The sequence below is a fragment of the Dipodomys spectabilis genome, unplaced genomic scaffold, assembly GCF_019054845.1.
Source record: "Dipodomys spectabilis isolate Male_0828 unplaced genomic scaffold, ASM1905484v1 ptg000173l, whole genome shotgun sequence".
NCBI classification, from domain to species: Eukaryota; Metazoa; Chordata; class Mammalia; order Rodentia; family Heteromyidae; genus Dipodomys; species Dipodomys spectabilis.
The window spans coordinates 11,157,124-11,176,413 of record NW_024870850.1 but is presented as its reverse complement, the minus strand read 5'-3'; the positions used below and the strand labels follow the sequence as shown (position 1 = coordinate 11,176,413).

Here is a 19,290-nt window from a genome sequence, read left to right as displayed (position 1 = left end):
AACCTCACGCGGTCCCTGCTATCTGCAGATGAGTCAGCCCCAGACTCTGGATATCCTAACTTCAGTCACTTCCAAGATGGCTTTTGGAGAACACCTCTCACCTCTGACCCCTGACCTCAGACACCGCCTATGTCCCCCTATCTCTGCAGGGCTCCACCTTCTCCAGCCAGGCCCCAGACCCCAAGGTGACCAGCATGTTCGAGCTGAGCAGGCCATTCCGGCAGCAGCACTTTCTGGCAGGACTCCTGCTGACAGAGCTGGCCCTGGCCCTCGAACCCGAGGCCGAGGGGTAAGTGCAGGCTGGTCCCCACTCATGGCCGTTGGGGTGGGTCCCCATGGAGGATGGGTGGTCCTGTCCCCCATCCAATGCCGGTGGGCAGGGCCAGAGGCCTCAGCAGGCCCGCGCTGAGCCCCCCATCCTTCCGAAGGGCCTCCGTGTTGCACAAGAAGGCGATCGGTGCTGTGCACAGCCTGCTGTGCAGCCACGACACCGACCCCCGCTTCGCCGAGCCCGCCGTGAAGGCCCGCGTGGCCGAGCTCTACCTGCCCTTGCTGTCGCTCGCCCGGGACACGCTGCCGCGACTGCACGACTTCGCGGGTCAGGGGGCCAGGAGGACGGGGGGTTCGCGAGCCGGGAGGGCTTGGGCCTGTGAGCACGAGGTAGGGGTGAGGGGGCAGAGGTAAAGGCCGTCAGAGCGAGTTCCAGTTCTTCCACGGGAGCCCTGGTCAAGCCAGAGACCTGAGCTTCAGATTACCCACTGGTAAACTGGGAGCACTGGAGGCCACGCCCACCGCTCATCCGGACACGCCCACTGGCGATGTGGCCACGCCCACAGATGCCATGCTCATTTATCAGTCCTCCCCACCTGACCATGTCCACACCCATCAGCCACGCCCTCCCCGCATCACCACGCTCCTGGCCATGCCCACATCCATCAGCCACGCCTCCACAGCACCGCCCATACCATCAGCCACGCCCCCGCAGCACCACACCCACATCCATCAGCCACGCCTCCCCACAGCACCACGCCCACATCCATCAGCCACACCTCCCCACAGCACCACACCCACATCCATCAGCCACGCCTCCCCACAGCACCACGCCCACATCCATCAGCCACGCCTCCCCACAGCACCACGCCCACATCCATCAGCCACGCCTCCCCACAGCACCACACCCACATCCATCAGCCACGCCTCCCCACAGCACCACGCCCACATCCATCAGCCACGCCTCCCCACAGCACCACGCCCACATCTATCAGCCACGCCTCCCCACAGCACCACGCCCACATCCATCAGCCACCCCTCCCCACAGCACCACGCCCACATCCATCAGCCACGCCTCCCCACAGCACCGCCCATACCATCAGCCACGCCCCCGCAGCACCACGCTCACACCCACCAGCCACGCCCCCACATCACCACATCTACACCCATTAGCCACGCCTCCCCATAGCACCACGCCCACACCCATCAGCCACACCTCCCCACAGCACCACACCCACATCCATCAGCCACGCCTCCCCACAGCACCACGCCCACACACCCATCAGCCATGCCTCCCCGCATCTTCATGACCCTGACATGCCCTCCCCACATCGCCACGCCCATATCCATCAGTCATGCCTCTCCAGATAACCACACCCCATCATCCCATGCCACGCCCCCAACCATCCCACACCACGCCCACACCCTCCCGGTATCCAGCCAAGCTCAGATATCACCCTCACTCCCCAGCCTCTGTGTCCTAGAGACAGGTGGAGTTTGGCATACTGCCGTGGGAAGCCTACAGCCAGCTCCCGGCAGGGTGGGAGGTCTCGGGACATTTATTACCTGGGAGGATCTCAGCACACTGGAGATCCAGGGGTCACCTGGGTGAGGAGGGGCAGACGGCTGCCCTGGGCACAGGTGCGGGACCATACAGGAACAGCAGGGGAAACTGAGGCCTGGTGTTTCGGGGTCACTCGCGAAAAATTCTCGTCCCTCAACTTCGAACTTTTTCTTTTTCTGCCTCATTTTCTCTCCTCTCTCCTGGGACTTCCAATGACACGTATGTTAGATCTTTTGATTGTGTCTCACATCTGCTCCTTTTGTTTGTTGGTTTGTGTTTCTGCTTTCTGTTTCCGTTGGGAATTTCCTGTACCCATCTCTGATGGCACTAATATATCTTTTCTTGGTCCCATCTGTTGAGGTCTTAATTACATATTTTTTTTTCAGTTGTAAAATATCCAATTTGATCTTTTTTTCTTTCCCATAGATTTCAGTTCTCCTCTTCTTTTTTACCCTTTTCCTCTGATTTTTATTTCTGCAGTTACTGTTTTTAACAGCAGTTTGCTAGCTTCAGTATTTGATCATGTGTATTATTTCCCCTCTGATCTGTCATGTTTTTCCTGCCTGCTCACTTGTCTTGTTATTCCTGATTCTGTTTTGGACAGTGTGTGAAAGACAAATAAGGGGGGTGCTGAAGATGTCATTGTCCCTTAGAAAGGGTTCTTCTGCCCCTGTCATAAGCAGACAGTCCAGACAGGAGTTGAGCTAAGTTGGGCTGGTTAGATTTGGTTAGAGTTATTCTATTTTTTATTTCAAAACAGTCTAGGAAAAAGCCACCTGTAATCCAGCTACTCGAGAGGCTGAGATCTGAGGATCACGGTTCAATGCCAGCCCAGACAGGAAAGTCCGTGAGACTCCTATCTCCAATTAACCACCAGAAAAGCGGAAGTGGCGCTGTGGCTCAAAGTGGTGTAGCATTAGTCATGAGTGAATAAAGCTCAGGGACAGCACCCAGGTTCTGAGTTCAAACCCCATCATCGGCACACACAAAAACCCTCCAGGGTGAAATTTGATGTATATTCTGTCAGCCCTTCTCTCTAATGACACTTGTTTGGAAGAGATGGAGGCTGTTATTTTTTTGGTTTTGTTTTGTTTTTTGCCAGTCCTGGGGCTTGAACTTTGGGTCTGAGCCCTGTCCCTGAGCCTCTCTCTGCTCAAAGCTAGCACTCTACCACTTGAGCCCTAACACCACTTCTGGCTTTTTCTATATATGTGGTACTGAGGAATCGAACCCAGGGCCTCATGCATGCAAGGCAAGCACTCTACCACTGAGCCACCTTCCCAGCCCAAGGCTGTTTGTTTTTAAGATCCCAGACTGAGGAACTAGACTGCAGAGGTAAAACACCCGGGTTCTCCTGTCAGGATGTTGTTTACAAAGGCATGTGGTGCCTGCTGTAATCTAGCACTTGAGAGACTGAGGTAGGAGGACTGCAAGTTTGAGATCAGCCTGGGCTATACTACATAGTCAGACCCTGTCCGAGAAAAACGGGGGGGGGGGGGGGGGTGGGGGGGGGGCTGGGGCGGGGGGAATCCTACCTCTGTAGTTTACTTTACCACAGACAAGCAACTTAACCTTTCAGTATCTCAGTTTTCTTATCGATGAGGTGAGAATAATAAAAATGGATTCGGGCTGGGAAAGTGGCTCAGTGGTAGAGCGCTTGCCTTGCATGCATGAGGCCCTGGGGTCGATTCCTCAGCACCACATAAGCAAAAAGAAAAAAGCCGGAAGTGGCGCTGTGGCTCAAGTGGTAGAGCGCTAGCCTTGAGCTGAAGAGCTGAGGGACAGCGCCCAGACCCAGAGTTCAAGACCCATAATGGACAGAAAACAAAAACAAAGACCAGAAATCCTGAATTCCAGGTGTAGATAGCCAAGCCCTCACCATGCTGTGCTGTCAAGGGAAGCTTCTAGAAGCTTCCAGAAGACACTGGAGTGACACTCACCAACACCTTCTTCTCTTGCTGCTCTCCCCCCTCCCCTAGAGGGCCCAGGTCAGAGGTCAAGACTGGCCTCCATGCTGGATTCTGACACAGAGGGTGAAGGGGACATAGGAGGGACCATCAGCCCCTCCGTGGCCTTGGCTATCGCCGGAGGCCCCCTGGCCCCCGGCTCCCGCGCCAGCCTCTCGCAGGGGCCGTCACCTGTAAGTAGCAGACTTGTCCCCACCCCGCGGGGGCACGAGGGCTGGGGTCATGAGACCCCGTGGGGCCGCGCTCGTGGCGTGTGGAAAGTGACACGTGTGTCCCCGCGGGTGCAGGCGTCCCGGGGGGGCTGTCCCCTTTCGGCCGAGTCCAGCCGGACGCTGCTGGCCTGCGTCCTGTGGGTGCTGAAGAGCTCCGAGCCCACCCTGCTGCACCGCTGGGCCGCCGACCTCGGCCTGCCACAGCTCGGCCGCTTCCTGGACCTGCTCTACCTCTGCCTGGCTGCCTTCGAGTACAAGGTCTGGGGGGCCGTGCAAGGGCGGGGTGCGGGGGGGGGGGGGGGGGGCGGGTGTGCTGTACACCTGGGGTGATGGGGTGAGCTGATGGAGAGGCCGGGAAGAATTTGGGGGTTGAGGGTGGGGATGGGTGAGAGGGAAAGGAGAAAGGGAGAGAGGGAGGAAAGGCCAAAGGAAAGGAAGGATGGAGGGAAGGAAGGGAGGGAGGGAGGGAAGGAGGGAGGGTAAAAGGGAAGGAGACCTGGGCGTCGGTGGCTCCTGCCTGTCATCCTAGCTACTCAGGAGGCTGAGATTTGAGGATCGCAGTTCAAAGCCAGCCCCAGCAGAAAATGTCCCCATGAAACTTGATCTGCAAGTAACCACTCAACAACCATTAGTGAGAACTGTAGCTCAAAGAGGTAGGGTACGAATCTTGAGCAAAAGAGCTCAGGGACAGCTCCAAAGCCCTGGGTTCAAGTCCTATAACTTCCACAAGAAAAAAAAAGAGAGAAGAAGGAATGAAACAAAAGGGGGAAACATAAAGGAATGGATGGTGGGAGGGAAGAAGGGGATTTCTTCCTTTTTTTTTTTTCTTTTTTTTTTTTTTTTGTCGGTCATGGAGCTTGAACTCTGGGCCTGGGCACTGTCTCTCAGCTCTTCAGCTCAAGGCGAGCACTCTACCACTTGAGCCACAGCACCACTTCTGGCTTTTTCTGCTTATGTGGTGCTGAGGAATTGAACCCAGGGCCTTATGCATGCAAGCCAAGCACTGAGCTACCTTCCCAGCCCATCGTGAGACTCTTCTCTCCAATAAACCACTAGAAAACCAGAAGTGGTGCTGTGGCTTAAGTGGTAGAGCGCTTGCCTTGAGCTGAAGAGTACAGGGACAGTGCCCAGGTCGAGTTCAAGCCCCATGACTGACAAAACAAAGAGTCTCACAGCTTTTCCTGCCTGCCTGGGCTGGCTTTGAACCAATCCCAGACCTCAGCTTCCTGAGTACCTAGGATTACAGACGTGAGCCACCATGCCCAGCTTAAGGAAGGGGGATTTCTAACACTGGCTCTGGCAGAATCCCAGGCCAGCTAGGCTCTTAGGACAAGGGCAGACTTCAGCCTTGACTTCCAGTTCTCTGTCCCACAGGGGAAGAAGGCCTTTGAGCGGATCAACAGCCTCACATTCAAAAAGTCACTGGACATGAAGGCCCGGCTGGAGGAAGCCATCTTGGGTACCATTGGAGCCCGGCAAGAGATGGTGCGGCGGAGTCGGGGTGAGGTGCCAGGGGACCCCGATCTCCTCCAGCCGGCCACCCCTCATTCTCACTCACAGAGGACAGGCAGCCATGTGGGTTTGGGGGTACAGCTGTCAGCACATTTGCCTATTATGTACAGGGCCCCAAGATCAATGCAACAGTGCAGAGAGAGAAAAAACAGCTGTGTGCTGGTGGCTCACACCTGTTACCTTAGCTACTCAGGAGGCTGAGATCTGAGGATCAAGCCTGGGGAAGAAAATTTCCTGAGGGACTCATATTTCCAATGAACCTCTCACAACTAGAAGTGGTTGCTGGGGCTCCAAGTGGAAGAGCGCTGGCCTTGAATGAAAGCGCTCAGGGGCAGCGCCCAGGCCGCGAGTTCAAGCCCCACAATCTGTGTTCCCCTCTGTCTTAAGTGTGTCTGGATTATCTTCTTTTGTCTTTTCTTTTTTGGTACTGGGGATGGAACCCAGGACATTGCACTTGCTAGGCAAGCGCTTTGTCACTGAGCTACATCCCAGCTCTGGATTATCTTTTTTTTTTTTTTTTTATCTTTTTTTTTTCTGCACGTCTTGGGGCTTGAACTCAGGGCTTGATCACTGTCCTTGAGTTTTTGCTCAAGACTGGCGCTCTACCACTTGAGCATAGGTCTACGTCTAGGTTTTTGCTGGTTTAATTGGGCATAAGAGTCTCACAGGCTTTCCTGCTGTCTGGCTTTGAACTTGGATCCTTCAACCCTGAGTAGCTGGGATTGCAGGTGTGAGCCACCAGTGCCCCGCTGGGTCTGAGTTATCTTTCCCAAACATCTGGGGCTGCCTGTCCTGGTCAGGTGTCTTCTGTGTTTCCACACTTATGAACACACCCTTGTGCCTTTCAGAGAGGAGTCCATTTGGGAACCAGGAGAATGTTCGTTGGCGCAAGAGCATCACACACTGGAGGCAAACCTCGGACCGTGTGGACAAGTAGGTGTGGCTTTGACTCTTGTCTGTTTTCTGTTACTGTCATGAGTCTATCTGTGACAGGTCAACCTTATAAAGAAAAGAGGTTTAGGCCAGGAGCCAGTGGCTCACGCCTGTCATCCTAGCTACTCAGGAGGCTGAGATCTGAGGATAGAGGTTCAAAGCCAGCCTAGGCAGAAAAGGCCATGAAATTCTTATCTCCAATAAACCACCAGAAAACAGGAAGTGGTACTGTGGCTCAAGTGGTAGAGCGCTCACCTTTAGCTGAAGAGCTGAGGGACAGTGTCCAGGCCCAGACAAAGAAAAAAAGAAGGAGGGAAGGAAAGAAAACAGGCTTATCAGTATAGAGTGCTTGCCTAGCACATGGGAGGTACTGGGTTTGATGCCAAGTACTACAAGAGAAAATAGAAAAAGGGGAAGAAAAAAAAAAGGTCTAGTTCAAAATAATTATTTGTAACCAGGTGCTGATGGCTCACACTGTAATCCTAGTTATTCAGGAGGCTGAAATCTGAGGATTTCAGTTTGAAGCCAGCCTAGACAGGAAAATCCACCAGACTCTTCCCTCCACTAAACTACTCAGAAAATCTGAAGTAGTGCTATGGCTTAAGTGGTAGAGCGCTAGCCTTGAGCACAAAGAGGCTCAGGGAGAGCGCTGAGGCCCTGAGTTCAAGCCCCAGTACTGGTAAAAAATAAAAATATTGAATCAATCAAGTATTGATTTTTTTTTTTGGGGGGTCCAGTCATGGCGCCTGAACTCTGGGCCTGGGCGCTGTCCCTCAGCTCTTCAGCTCAAGGCTAGCGCTCTACCACTTGAGCCACAGTGCCACTTCCGGCTTTTTTCTTTTTGCTTATGTGGTGCTGGGGAATCGAACCCAGGGCCTCAGGCATGCAAGGCAAGCACTCTACCACTGAGCCACCTTCCCAGTCCTCAAGTATTGATTTAATACCAGAGTTTCAGCTTAGAGCTTTCGCCTTTCTAGCAAGGCCCTCTACCTCTGGTGCCATGCTCCTGCCACCTTTGTTTTTTTAACTGTAGTTACTTTTTGTATAGGGTCTCATGTTTTTGCTCAAGGCAGGCATCAGGTTATGATCCTCTTACCCCCGCCTCCCTGCTTTACTGGCCCAATGGACGCTACCACGCTTGGCTTATTGATTGAGATGGAGTTGTGCTACTTTGTTTTGTGTCCTGGTCCTGGGACTTGAACTCAATGCCCCAGCCCTGTCCCTTAGCTTTTTTTTTTTTTTTTGCTCAAGGCTAGTGCTCTGCCACTTGAGCCATAGCTCCACCTTTGGCATTTTTGGTGGTTAATTGGAGATAAGAAGCTTACAGACTTTCCTGCTCAGGGTTGGCTTCAGGTCATAATCTTCAGATCTCAGTCTCTTGAGTAGCTGGGATTACAGGTATGCATCGCAGACACTCGGCTATATTTTTTTTTTAGTGGTGTTGGGAAGCAAACCTCCAGCCTCATGATTGCTAGGCAAGTGCTATACTACTGAGGTCCTTTTTTCTTTTTTTGGTCGGTTGTGGGGCTTGAACTCTGGGCCTGGGTGCTGTCCCTCAGCTCTTCAGCTCAAGGAGAGCGCGCTACTACTTGAGTCACAGCGCCACTTCCGGTTTTCTGGTGGTTTATTGGAAATAAGAGTCTTACAGTCTTTCCTGCCTGGGCTGGCTTTGAACCGCGATCCTCAGATCTCAGCCTCCTGAGTAGCTAGGATGACAGGTGTGAGCCAACAGCGCCCGGCTTGACCTACTTTCTTGAGTCCTAATTTACACCTCTAAAAATGGCCTCACTGAAAACCAAACCTATCCATGTCGCTTGGGGGGACATACACACTCAAACCACACCCAAACTGTGGCACGTGGGAAGGAATTTGCTGGATTCAGATCAGCCAAGGCATGGAGAGAAAGCTCACTTATGAGATGGACTCTGATTCCCAGTGCCTTCATGATTTCCCCCCACTCCAGGACCAAGGATGAAATGGAACATGAGGCCCTGGTGGATGGGAACCTGGCTACTGAGGCTAGTCTGATAGTTCTGGACACACTGGAGATCATCGTGCAGGTAGGGCTTGATCCAGCAGCTTCCCTTACCATGTGATCACTCTGGGATCTCTGACCCACGATCCTTCCCTTTCCTGCTCCCATAACCACCTCCGTGTCTAACATCTGGATTTCTGACATCCCTCTGCAGACGGTGGTGCTGTCTGAGGCCCGGGAGAGTGTGTTGGGTGCGGTGCTGAAGGTGGTGTTGTTCAGTCTGGGGAGCTCCCAGAGTGCCCTCTTCTTACAGCACGGCCTGGCTACCCAGAGGGCTTTGGTGTCCAAGGTAAGCCTCCCTTCTACAATTCATAGAGTGTCAGCCTGGGCCAGATGTGGTAGTATTTGCCTGTAATCTCAGCTCCTCAGGAGACAGAGATCAGAAAAATGGCCTGAGCCTCTGGTTCTGGGTTCAATCAGTGGAACCACCAAAAAAAGAAAGAAAAGAATCAGCCCTCCCCCCAAGACCTATATCGTGTGCTCCTCCAAAGGAGGCGACAGGATCAGAGTGGCCAGGTCACTTGTCCAGGTTCACACAGCAAGGCGTGAACCTGCCCCCCATGGTTGGCCCGGGAGCCCCGCTGGGTGTCCATCAGCGCTTCTGAGCCTGGACGAGGCGGGGCTCAGCCTGTCTGTCTGTCTGTCCCGGGAGCAGTTCCCGGAGCTGCTGTTTGAGGAGGACACGGAGCTGTGCGCCGACCTCTGCCTGAGGCTCCTGCGACACTGCGGCAGCCGCATCAGCGCCATCCGCACCCAAGCCAGCGCCTCGCTCTACCTGCTCATGCGCCAGAACTTCGAGATCGGCCATGTGCGTGGGGGCGTGGCCTACCCGGGTGGGCGTGGGCCAGGAGGGTGGGCGTGGTCCTTCCCCCCCCTGCACAGGTTGCGGCCTACCCAGCGAAGGGGCGTGGTCTAACCAAGACCGCACCTACCCAAGGCACAGGGCGTGGCCTATGTTAATTAAGCAGGGCAGGGACAAGCAAAGTGGGGGGACCTATCCAAGGTGGGCGTGGCCTTATGGGAGTGGGAGGAACCTATTAAGGGCCAAGACATGATCGACACTAGGCTCCCTGTGGGTCTCATTGTTAAAAAACAGGGTAAAGCTGGGCGCCCGTGGCTCACGCTTGTCATCCTAGCTACTCAGGAGGCTGAGATCTGAGGATCACGGTTCAAAGCCAGCCCAAGCCGGAAAGTCCGTGAGACTCTTATCTCCAATGACCCAGCAGAAAACCGGAAGTGGTGTTGTAGCTCAAGTGGTAGAGCGCTCGCCTTGTGCAAAAGAGCTCAGGGACATCACCTACGCCCTGAGTTCAAGCCCCACGAACAACAACAACCAAAATGGGACAAGGGGGTCAGATATGAGAGTGTGGGAGCGTGGACAGGTCGGGGGTGGGAAGTAGTTCAGGGGTTCTGTGGGATAACAAGTCCGCGGTGGCCCAGGCCTTGGTGCCCTGAGATCTGAGGCTCTGGGGGTTACTCTGCTTGCCCCTGTCCCCGCAGAACTTTGCCCGCGTGAAGATGCAGGTGACCATGTCACTGTCATCCCTCGTGGGGACAACCCAGAACTTCAGCGAGGAGCACCTGAGGAGATCCCTCAAGACCATTCTCACCTATGCGGAGGAGGACGTGGGGCTGCGGGACAGCACCTTTGCCGAGCAGGTGACACCCCTGGGCCTCACACCCACCCTGAGCCACCTGCCCTCAGCCCCGAGCCCACCACCCCCCTCATTGGACGTTCTCTGACTCCAGGTCCAGGACCTGATGTTCAACCTGCACATGATCCTGACCGACACCGTGAAGATGAAGGAGCACCAAGAGGACCCCGAGATGCTCATTGACCTCATGTACAGGTGAGGGCGCCACGTCCACCTGCCGGCAGGGAAGGGCAGGGAGACACTCAGAAGAGCGAGAGTCCAGGTCAGAGGGACAACAAAAGCAGGCTGCTGACATTGGCAGCTGAGGGGGACAGGAGAGGACGAACAGATTATAAAGGTTGTCAGTGGGCTGGGAAGGGGCTCAGGCATAGAGTGCTTGCCTTGCATGCATGAGGCCCTGGGTTCGATTTCGGCAGAAAAAGCCAGAAGTGGCACTGTGGCTTAAGTGGTAGAGCACTCGCCTTGAGCTGAAGAGCTGAGGGACAGCGCCCAGACCCAGAGTTCAGGCCCCACGACCGACCAAAAAAAGGTTGTCAAAGTTGGACACTGGTGGCTCATGCTTGTAATTCCAGCTACTCAGGAGGCTGAGATCTAAGCATCGAAGTTTGCAGCCCAGGAAGGAAAGTCTGTGAGACTCGTATCTCCAATAAAGTATTTAGAAAAAGCCAGAAGTGGTAGAGTGTTAGCGTTGAGCACAAAAGAGGCTCAGGGACATTGTGCATGTCCTGAGTTCAAACCCCAGGACCGGCCAAAAAAATAAAAAATAAAAAGGGCTGTCAGTAGTACAGATGAGGAGGATGTGTGCTCTTGAGCCACGCCTCCAGCCCAGCTTTGTGATGGTTAATTGGAGGTAGAGTCTCATGACTTAGCTGGCGTTAAACTGTGACCTTCTGGATCTTAGTAACTAGCATGAGAAGTGTGAGCCGCCAGTGTCTTGCTCTATTTAGGCTTGAGGTCCACTGCTTTGAGTATCATAGAGGGGCTCACCTCATGGCCAGGGTGCCAAAGAGAATGAGGAGGAGACCAGGATTGCACTGATCTAAAGACCTCCCCCTCCCCCCCCCACACACACAAGGTCCCTTAAAGGTTTTGCCACTTCCCAGTAGCATCTGTGGGTGTGACTGACGCCTTTAATGTTTGGTCCTTTGTGGGGGATAGTGAAGGTCTGAACTGTTGGGATGGGGGCGTGGCTTGGTGCTAGGAGGCGGGGCTCCACCGTGGGGGCGTGGCTTGATGGTAGCACACTTGCCTAGCGTGCACTGGCTCCCCTAAACCATCCAAACGCACAGAATGTGAGGTGATTGACAGGTGAAGGGGGACAGAGGACACCGCAACAGATGAAGAGATAATTGGTTAGAGGGACAACAGACGTGGAGAAGAGGGGGGTGTTTGAAAGAAAGATGGGAAAATGCCAGCTGGGGGGTGGATATGGGAACAGAGGTGGGGGGAATGGCAGACAGTGCGATTGGTCAGCAGAGGAAGGTGTGAGGTGGGCAGGGCGGGGAGTAAGGGTAGGCTGGGCCGGGGTGGTGTGGATGGTAGTTGGTCAGGCACAGCAGGGTTGGGCAGGTGGACAGGTAAATGGGGCACAAGCACCCTGGGCACCAGATGGGTATGGGGGGGGAGGAGAGTGAGTCCCTGCCCTTACCTCCCCTCACCGTGGACTCCCCCCACCCACCCAGGATCGCCCGGGGCTACCAGGGGTCCCCAGACCTGCGGCTCACGTGGCTCCAGAACATGGCAGGCAAGCACGCCGAGCTGGGCAACCACGCTGAGGCCGCCCAGTGCATGGTGCACGCAGCCGCCCTGGTGGCCGAGTACCTGGCCCTGCTGGAGGACAGCCGCCACCTGCCTGTGGGCTGCGTGTCCTTCCAGGTGAGTGGGGAGCAGGTGACGGGGGGGGGGGGGGGGGGGGGGGGGAGGGCGGGCGCAAAGGGAGAAGTACTCCAGGATCAGCACCCCAATGTCCTCCTTTGGTGGCAGAACATCTCATCCAACGTGCTGGAGGAGTCAGCCATCTCCGATGACATCCTGTCGCCCGATGAGGAGGGCTTCTGCTCTGGGAAGCATTTCACGGAGCTGGGGCTCGTGGGTCTGCTGGAGCAGGCGGCAGCCTACTTCACCATGGTGAGGCCTGAGGTCGGCAGGTGGATGGGTGGGGGTCAGGAGGCAGGGCCTCCGGGGTCATCAGACACAGCTGCACTGTTCCGAGATCAGGAATTGACAAAGGAGAATTGGCTGGTGTGGTAATACCCACCTCTAATCTCTGCACTCAGAAGGCAGAAGAAAGCCAGGTGCTGGTAGCTCACGCCTGTAATCCTTGCTCCTCTAGAGGCTGTGATCTGAGGATCGTGGTTTGAAGCCAGCCTGGTGCAAGAAAGTCCATGAGACCCTTATCTTTGATTTGCCAGCAAAAAGCCACAAATGGCATAATGGCTCAAGTGGTAGAACATCAGTGTGGAGTGAAAAAGCTAAAGGGTAGTGACCAAGCCCTGAGTTCAAGTCTCAGCACCAACACAAATTTTAAAAAAAGAAAGAAAAGGGCTGGATGTAACCAGGAGAAATAAACAAAAAGCCTCTCTTATGTGTGCCTTATAATTAAACAAAAGATGTCCTATCTAAATGTATGGAAGGTATTCAGCATTGAGGTAGGCCTGTGTCAAAGGTTTATGGTTGGTTTGGGTAAACCCAACCCCCTCTCCTGGGCTGTTTGGAGTATTTGTTGTATCTTATATAATTACCTATTTTCCTACTGTGGGATCAAAAATAATCAATTAAAACAGAGGCTGGAGGTTTAGGTTGATCAAGGTCCATGTGCTTATTAGCATGTGTAAGGCCCTGAGTTTCATGCCTAGCACCAGATTTTAATGCTTTTTTTTTTGGTCCGGTCATGGGGCCTGAACACTGGGCCTGGGCGCTGTCCCTCAGCTCTTCAGCTCAAGGCTAGCGCTCTACCACTTGATCCACAGGGCCACTTCTGGTTTTCTAGTGGTTTATTGGAGATAAGAGTCTCATGGACTTTCCTGCCCGGGCTGACTTTGAACTGTGATCCTGAGATCTCAGCCTCCTTTGTAACTAGGATGACAGGTGTGAGCCACCGGTGCCGGCTTTTTCTTTCTGTTGTTGTTGCTGTTGGTCATGGGGCTTGAACTCTTGGCCTGGGCGCTGTCCCTGACCTTTTGCTCAAGGCTAGCACTCTACCACTTGAGCCACAGCACCACCTCTGGAATGTTCTGTGTATGTGGTACTGAGGAATCGAACCCAGGGCTTCATGCATGCCAGTCGAGCACTCTACCACTAAGCCACATTCCCAACCCAGATTTTTTTTTTTCTTCTGCATTGCCAGCCCCTCTGGTGAGGTTATTACTGCTTCTGTATTAGAGTCTTTGGTGAGAAAGGTCTAAGGGGCAGAGAACAGACTTTCTGACAGCCAATCAGCAAACACTGAGGACGCCTCCTGTGTGCCAGGCTCGGTCCCTGGTCCGGCTGGGACCAGTAGGGAGGTGGTGACTGGAGCAGAGCTGGGGGAGGGGTTCCAGGCAGGATGGAAGGTTTGGGGGACCCTGACCCCCACCCGGCTACCCCAGGGCGGACTCTATGAGGCAGTGAACGAAGTCTACAAGAATCTCATCCCCATCTTGGAAGCCCACCGAGATTATAAGAAGCTGGCGGCCGTGCACGGTAAACTGCAGGAGGCCTTCACCAAGATCCTGCACCAGGTGGGTCCGGCCCCGCCCACCCCGCCTACACCGGTCCTAGGCCTTGTCGCTCCCACCAATGGCCATGGGCCATTCCCCCATCCCCAGCCTAGACCCAGCCCCATCCTTCCCACTCCTGCCACAGGCCCCGCCCACATCCAGCCCCGCCCCGCCCACATCCAGCCCCGCCCCTCGCGCACCCCCAGCCACAATCCTTCCCAGTCATGTTATAAGCCCCGCCCCTCCCCTGACCCCTCCCACATCCGGCCCAAACCCCGCCCCGCACGCATCCCCAGCCTAGACCCAGCCCCATCCTTCCCACCGCTGCCACAGGCCCCGCCCCTCCCCTGACCCCTCCCACATCCGGCCCAAACCCCGCCCCGCTGGCGCCTCACCTACATCTGGCCCCAGTCCCGCCCCTCGCCCATCTCCAGCCACAATCCTTCCCAGTCATGTTATAAGCCCCGTCCCTTCCCCCTGACCCCCCAGCCCCTCCCACATCCGGCCCAAACCCCGCCCCTTGCACATCTCCAGCCACAATCCTTCCCAGTCCTGTCATAGGCCCCGCCCCTTCCCCTGACTCCCCCCCATATTCAGCCCAAACCCCGCCTCTCTTACATCCCCAGCCCCAATCCTTCCCACTACTGCCACAGGCCCCGCCCCTCACACATCTGGCCCAAGCCCCGCCCCTCACACATCCCCAGCCACAATCCTTCCCAGTCATGTTATAAGCCCGCCCCTTCCCCTGACTCCCCCTCCCACATCCGGCCCAAACCCCGCCCCACACGCATCCCCAGCCTAGACCCAGCCCCATCCTTCCCACTGCTGCCACAGGCCCCGCCCCTCGCAGTCTGGCCCCGCCCACGTTCCCATCCTGGGGGCCCAGTGTCCCCCCTTCAACCCTCACCCTAGGCTCTCCTGACCTTGACCCTTCTCTACCCCCACAGAGCTCCGGCTGGGAGGTGAGTCCCGCCCTGGGGACCCCCATGATCTCCTGTCAGCAGAGATCATCGGCCACTAGGGGCCGCCCGAGGAGCATGACCACGGACTAGAGGGGCCTCGGGCTAAGCGGGGATGACGCAGAACCCCCCCCCCCCCCCCCCCGTTCAGATTCCCTCCTTCCCCCCTTCAGATTCCCCCCTCCCCCGCTTCAGATTCCCCCCTCCCCCGCACCATCTCTGGGGAGGCCGTGAGTCACCCAGCTGGGACCTCTCCAGAGACACCCGTCCTGGAGGGCCAGCTCAACCCTGCCCAGGAGGGGGGCTGCCCTCCCTCCCTCCCTCCCTCGCTTTCTCTCCTATTTCCCCATCCCAGGCTCCATCTCCATCTTTGTCTTAGTCTCTGTCTCCCCAGCTCCCAGCTTCCCCCCCTTCCCCCCACGCAGGTTCCCCATCTCTATAGTTCACACACAATCCCCCCCCACACACCCCAAAAAAGAAAAAGTCCCGCCTCTCCTTTTCTATTTTTAGGCAACCCTTAGTTTGGGGAGAATTTTCTGGCCAAAGATGGCAGAAACCCAGAGCCCTGGCAAGCCGGCTGAGGGGGGGCAGGCCCCCAGCTCTCCCCATCCTGAATCTCTAGCTTCTCATAGGGTGGTATAACCCGAAGAGGGGGAGGGGGAGGCTCTGACCTCTCCCATGACTGTGTCTCTCTGTCCACCCCCCCAACCCCCGCCCCACGTCCGCCTCGCCTCACCCCGCCTGGATCCACCCTGGTGAGTGAGCTGCCTCTCTTCCTTCCCTGTGGGCAGAGGGTGGTGATTCTTGGGGTAATGGGGTTCCTCCTTCCAAAAAGGGCTGGGAACAGGGAAGGGAATGTTCTAGACCCATAAGAGAAGTCAGAGTGTAAATCCAGGGCAGGGCCGCAGGCCTCCCCAGCGACGCAGACATGGGTCGCCTGCTGTATACACAGTCCCAGGGACCCTGGGCCTCATTTGGTATTATTATCCAAAGAATGAACCCCCCCCCCCCAATTCCACAAAGGAGCGAACCCAGAATTCAGAATTGGTGTCAGATGCCATGAATATTTGGGAAGGTGGACCGGGTACACATCCTGACATTCTTGGGGGCTCCTTGCTGGTGTCCAGTGCTTCCACTCCCAGGACACGATCTGGGGGTGACGGGAGACCTCTGCCCCCTCCATACATAGCGAGCGCCTTTTTCACAGCCCCCCCAGCGTGTGTTCGGGACGTATTTCCGGGTGGGATTTTACGGCGCCCGCTTTGGGGACCTGGATGAGCAGGAGTTTGTGTACAAGGAGCCGTCCATCACCAAGCTGGCCGAGATCTCACACCGCCTGGAGGCATGTCCCCGAGCTGGGGGGAGCGGGGCCCAGGGCCAGGACAGGGGCTGCACCCCTCCGCCCTGACCCGACCCTGTGCCCTCAGGAGTTCTACACAGAGAGGTTCGGAGAGGACGTGGTGGAGATTATCAAAGACTCCAACCCCGTGGACAAGGCCAAACTCGATCCACAGAAGGTGGGTCCCCTTACCACCACCACCCCCATATCTTTATTATTTTTTTGCCAGTCCTGGGCTTGAACTCATGGCCTTGGCGCTGTCCCTGAATTTCCTTTGGTCAAGGTTAGCGCTCTACCACTTGATCCACAGCGCCACTTCCGGTTTTTTCTGTGTATGTGGTACTGAGGAATGGAACCCAGGGCTTCATGCATGCTAGGCAAGCACTCTACCATGAAGCCACTTTCCCAGCCCCCCAAATCAGATCTTCAAGGACACTCCAAGCACTATTTCCTGGAGGAACTTAAAATCCCTTTTTTTTCCCCTCTGAGTGTGGTGGTTCACACCTGTAATCCCAGCACTCAGGAGGCTGATGCAGAAAGATCTGGAGAGAAAAGAAAAAGTGCATAACTCCAACCTTATCTTCTTTGGGATTCCCAGATACCCATAGGAAGGCCTGGGTACTCCCAGAACCGAAGCCCCCCAGAATTAAGGCATCAGGTTGTGTATAACATGGGAGCCGGGCATGGTGGGGCTCATGCCTAACCCCACACTTCAGGCCTACATCCAGATCACGTACGTGGAGCCCCACTTCGACACCTACGAGCTCAAGGACAGGGTGACGTACTTCGACCGCAACTATGGGCTGCGCACCTTCCTGTTCTGCACGCCCTTCACGCCCGATGGACGCGCGCACGGCGAGCTGCCCGAGCAACACAAGCGCAAGACCCTGCTGAGCACCGAGCACGCCTTCCCCTACATCAAGACGCGCATCCGCGTGTGCCACCGCGAGGAGGTGGGGCCTGCCAGGATGGCTGGCAGGATCTGGGGAGGGAGGCTGGGGGGGACATCCGGGCCTGGAGAAGAAAGATGGGGGGGAGCAGCAAGCTTGGGAAGGGTTGGCAGAGACCCCCAGACCTAGAAAGGAGAGGCATAAGGACACCCCAGGAAAGAAAAGGCCCAGGGAAGAGAGGCATGGAAGCCAGGCACTGGGGGCTCACGCCTGTCATCCCAGCTACTCTGGAGGCTGAGATCTGAGGAGCATGGTTCAAAGCCAGCCCGGGCAGGAAAGTCCATGAGACTCTTAGCTCCAGTGAACCACCAGAGAACCGGAAGTGGCGCTGTAGCTCCAAGTGGTAGAGCTCAGGGACAGCGCCCAGGCCCTAAGTTCAAGCCCCATGACTGACCAAAAACAAAGAGGCATGGAGACACCCCCACCCCCCAAAAAAAATCTGGGCAGGGAAGCAGGACCCACCCCAAACCAAAGCCAGAAATCAACGCGGCGGACAGCCTAGGCAGGAGGGTGCTCCCGACCCGGCACCACCCACCTTCTCGGGGGGCGTGATTTGGACCCCGGCAGTGTCCCCCCCTCCACCCCCCTGCAGACCGTGCTGACGCCCGTGGAGGTGGCGATCGAGGACATGCAGAAGAAGACGCGCGAGCTGGCCTTTGCCACGGACCAGGACCCTCCCGATGCCAAGATGCTTCAGATGGTGCTGCAGGGCTCCGTGGGGCCCACAGTGAACCAGGCAGGCTGCCGCGCATGCGCAGGGCAGGGGGCACACGGGCCGCCGGGGAGCCGTGTCTCCAGACACCAAGCGCACCCCTCGCCTACAGCTCCCTCTCTCCTGGTAGGGTCCCCTGGAGGTGGCCCAGGTGTTTCTAGCGGAGATCCCAGAGGACCCCAAGCTCTTCCGGCATCACAACAAATTGCGCTTGTGTTTCAAGGACTTCTGTAAAAAGTAGGCTGGGTACCCCCCCCAGGAAGCTGCTGTGACCCCCCCAACTCTCTCCCCCCCCAATTATAAGCCTTATCAGCCTGACTCCTCAGTTATGGCTGCTCTACTTCCTGTGCGACCCTCTGCCTGCCACCAGTGAGAATTCTTTCCAGCCTCCAGCCTCCCTCCTCCCTCCTCAGGTGTGAAGATGCCCTGCGGAAGAACAAAGCCCTGATCGGGCAGGACCAAAAGGAGTACCACCGCGAGCTGGAGCGCCACTACTGCCGCCTGAGGGAGGCGCTTCAGCCCCTGCTGACCCAGCGCCTGCCACACCTGCTGGCACCGACGCCAGCCAACCTCAGGTGCTCAACTAGCACCTCCGCCTTAGGGCCACAGGGAGACTGAGCAAAGGCAGACAGAGACAGCATTGCCAAGGACAGGGCAGGCTCTGGGCTGTGGTGAGGTCATCTCCAAGAGCCTCAGTCTTCACATCTAAGAAATGGGCACGATCGGTTCCTCTCGTGGCAGGTCTGTGAATCCCGCAGCAAAAATCAGAATAGACAGGAAAGATCCTAGAAGACAAGGTGGGCTGAGGAGCACTACGGAGTTTTGCGGGGGCCCTGTGTCCTTATTAACACTCCACATTTCACCCCTCAGGAACTCCCTAAACAGAGCAAGTTTCCGGAAGGCAGATCTCTGAGCTACGTGCTTGAATCTACACCCCGGAGGACCAACACCCAGGCTTAGCTGTCTGGGCCTCACTCACCCAGGGGCTGGGCCCTCTGTCTGTCTATGTCTGTTCCCATCCGTGTGCACTGATATGCCCTTACCTTTCTTAATTTAAAATGTTTTTTATATGCAACATGTGTGGTGATCTCCGGGTGGGCCATGTGTGGGCAGTTCATCCCCAGTACCCCAGGGCCTGAGATGGTCCACGGAGATGCTGTGAACCCACTGGGCACCGTGAACTCTAGGCTGGCCAAGGCCCAAATCCCTCGGACCAAGGGAGCTGACATTCTAGCAGAGGTGACACGAAGAATGCCCACTGGGAAAACTGCAACACCAATGCTAAAGCTACTGGGTGGCTTCCAGAGAGTTCTATGCGAAAATAGGCCACCTAGGGTGTTTGCTTAGGGTTAAGGGGAGGATATGCGGGTGTTGCCCAGTGGTAAAGTGCCTGTGGATTAAGTTGAAGGCCCTGAGTTCCAATCCCAGTACCCCAGGAAAAGAAAAACAGAAGGCTTGCTTAGCATGCATAAGACTGACTTAGG

General features: G+C 56.1%; 1 protein-coding gene across 3 annotated transcripts in view; it reads left to right on the top strand.

Moving 5' to 3' along the window:
* Dock6 (dedicator of cytokinesis 6) overlaps positions 1–18,881 on the top strand; it is a 51,736-nt gene extending 32,855 nt beyond the window's left edge. For 2 of the 3 annotated variants that reach the window (XM_042693739.1, XM_042693741.1), the window contains 22 exons: positions 150–289; positions 429–598; positions 3,814–3,974; positions 4,089–4,271; positions 5,388–5,514; positions 6,374–6,458; positions 8,422–8,518; positions 8,648–8,782; positions 9,149–9,301; positions 9,994–10,152; positions 10,243–10,343; positions 11,831–12,023; positions 12,132–12,275; positions 13,736–13,867; positions 14,794–14,808; positions 16,022–16,147; positions 16,233–16,322; positions 16,861–17,097; positions 17,687–17,830; positions 17,937–18,043; positions 18,220–18,381; positions 18,677–18,881. In XM_042693739.1, the coding sequence (XP_042549673.1) occupies positions 150–289; positions 429–598; positions 3,814–3,974; positions 4,089–4,271; positions 5,388–5,514; positions 6,374–6,458; positions 8,422–8,518; positions 8,648–8,782; positions 9,149–9,301; positions 9,994–10,152; positions 10,243–10,343; positions 11,831–12,023; positions 12,132–12,275; positions 13,736–13,867; positions 14,794–14,808; positions 16,022–16,147; positions 16,233–16,322; positions 16,861–17,097; positions 17,687–17,830; positions 17,937–18,043; positions 18,220–18,381; positions 18,677–18,719 (2,904 nt within the window). In that variant the 3' untranslated portion in view covers positions 18,720–18,881. Of the gene's footprint in view, positions 1–149; positions 290–428; positions 599–3,813; positions 3,975–4,088; positions 4,272–5,387; positions 5,515–6,373; positions 6,463–8,421; positions 8,519–8,647; positions 8,783–9,148; positions 9,302–9,993; positions 10,153–10,242; positions 10,344–11,830; positions 12,024–12,131; positions 12,276–13,735; positions 13,868–14,793; positions 14,809–16,021; positions 16,148–16,232; positions 16,323–16,860; positions 17,098–17,686; positions 17,831–17,936; positions 18,044–18,219; positions 18,382–18,676 lie in introns of those variants that run through there. The other variant, XM_042693740.1, reaches the window with a different exon arrangement.
* Positions 18,882–19,290: the final 409 nt, after the last annotated feature.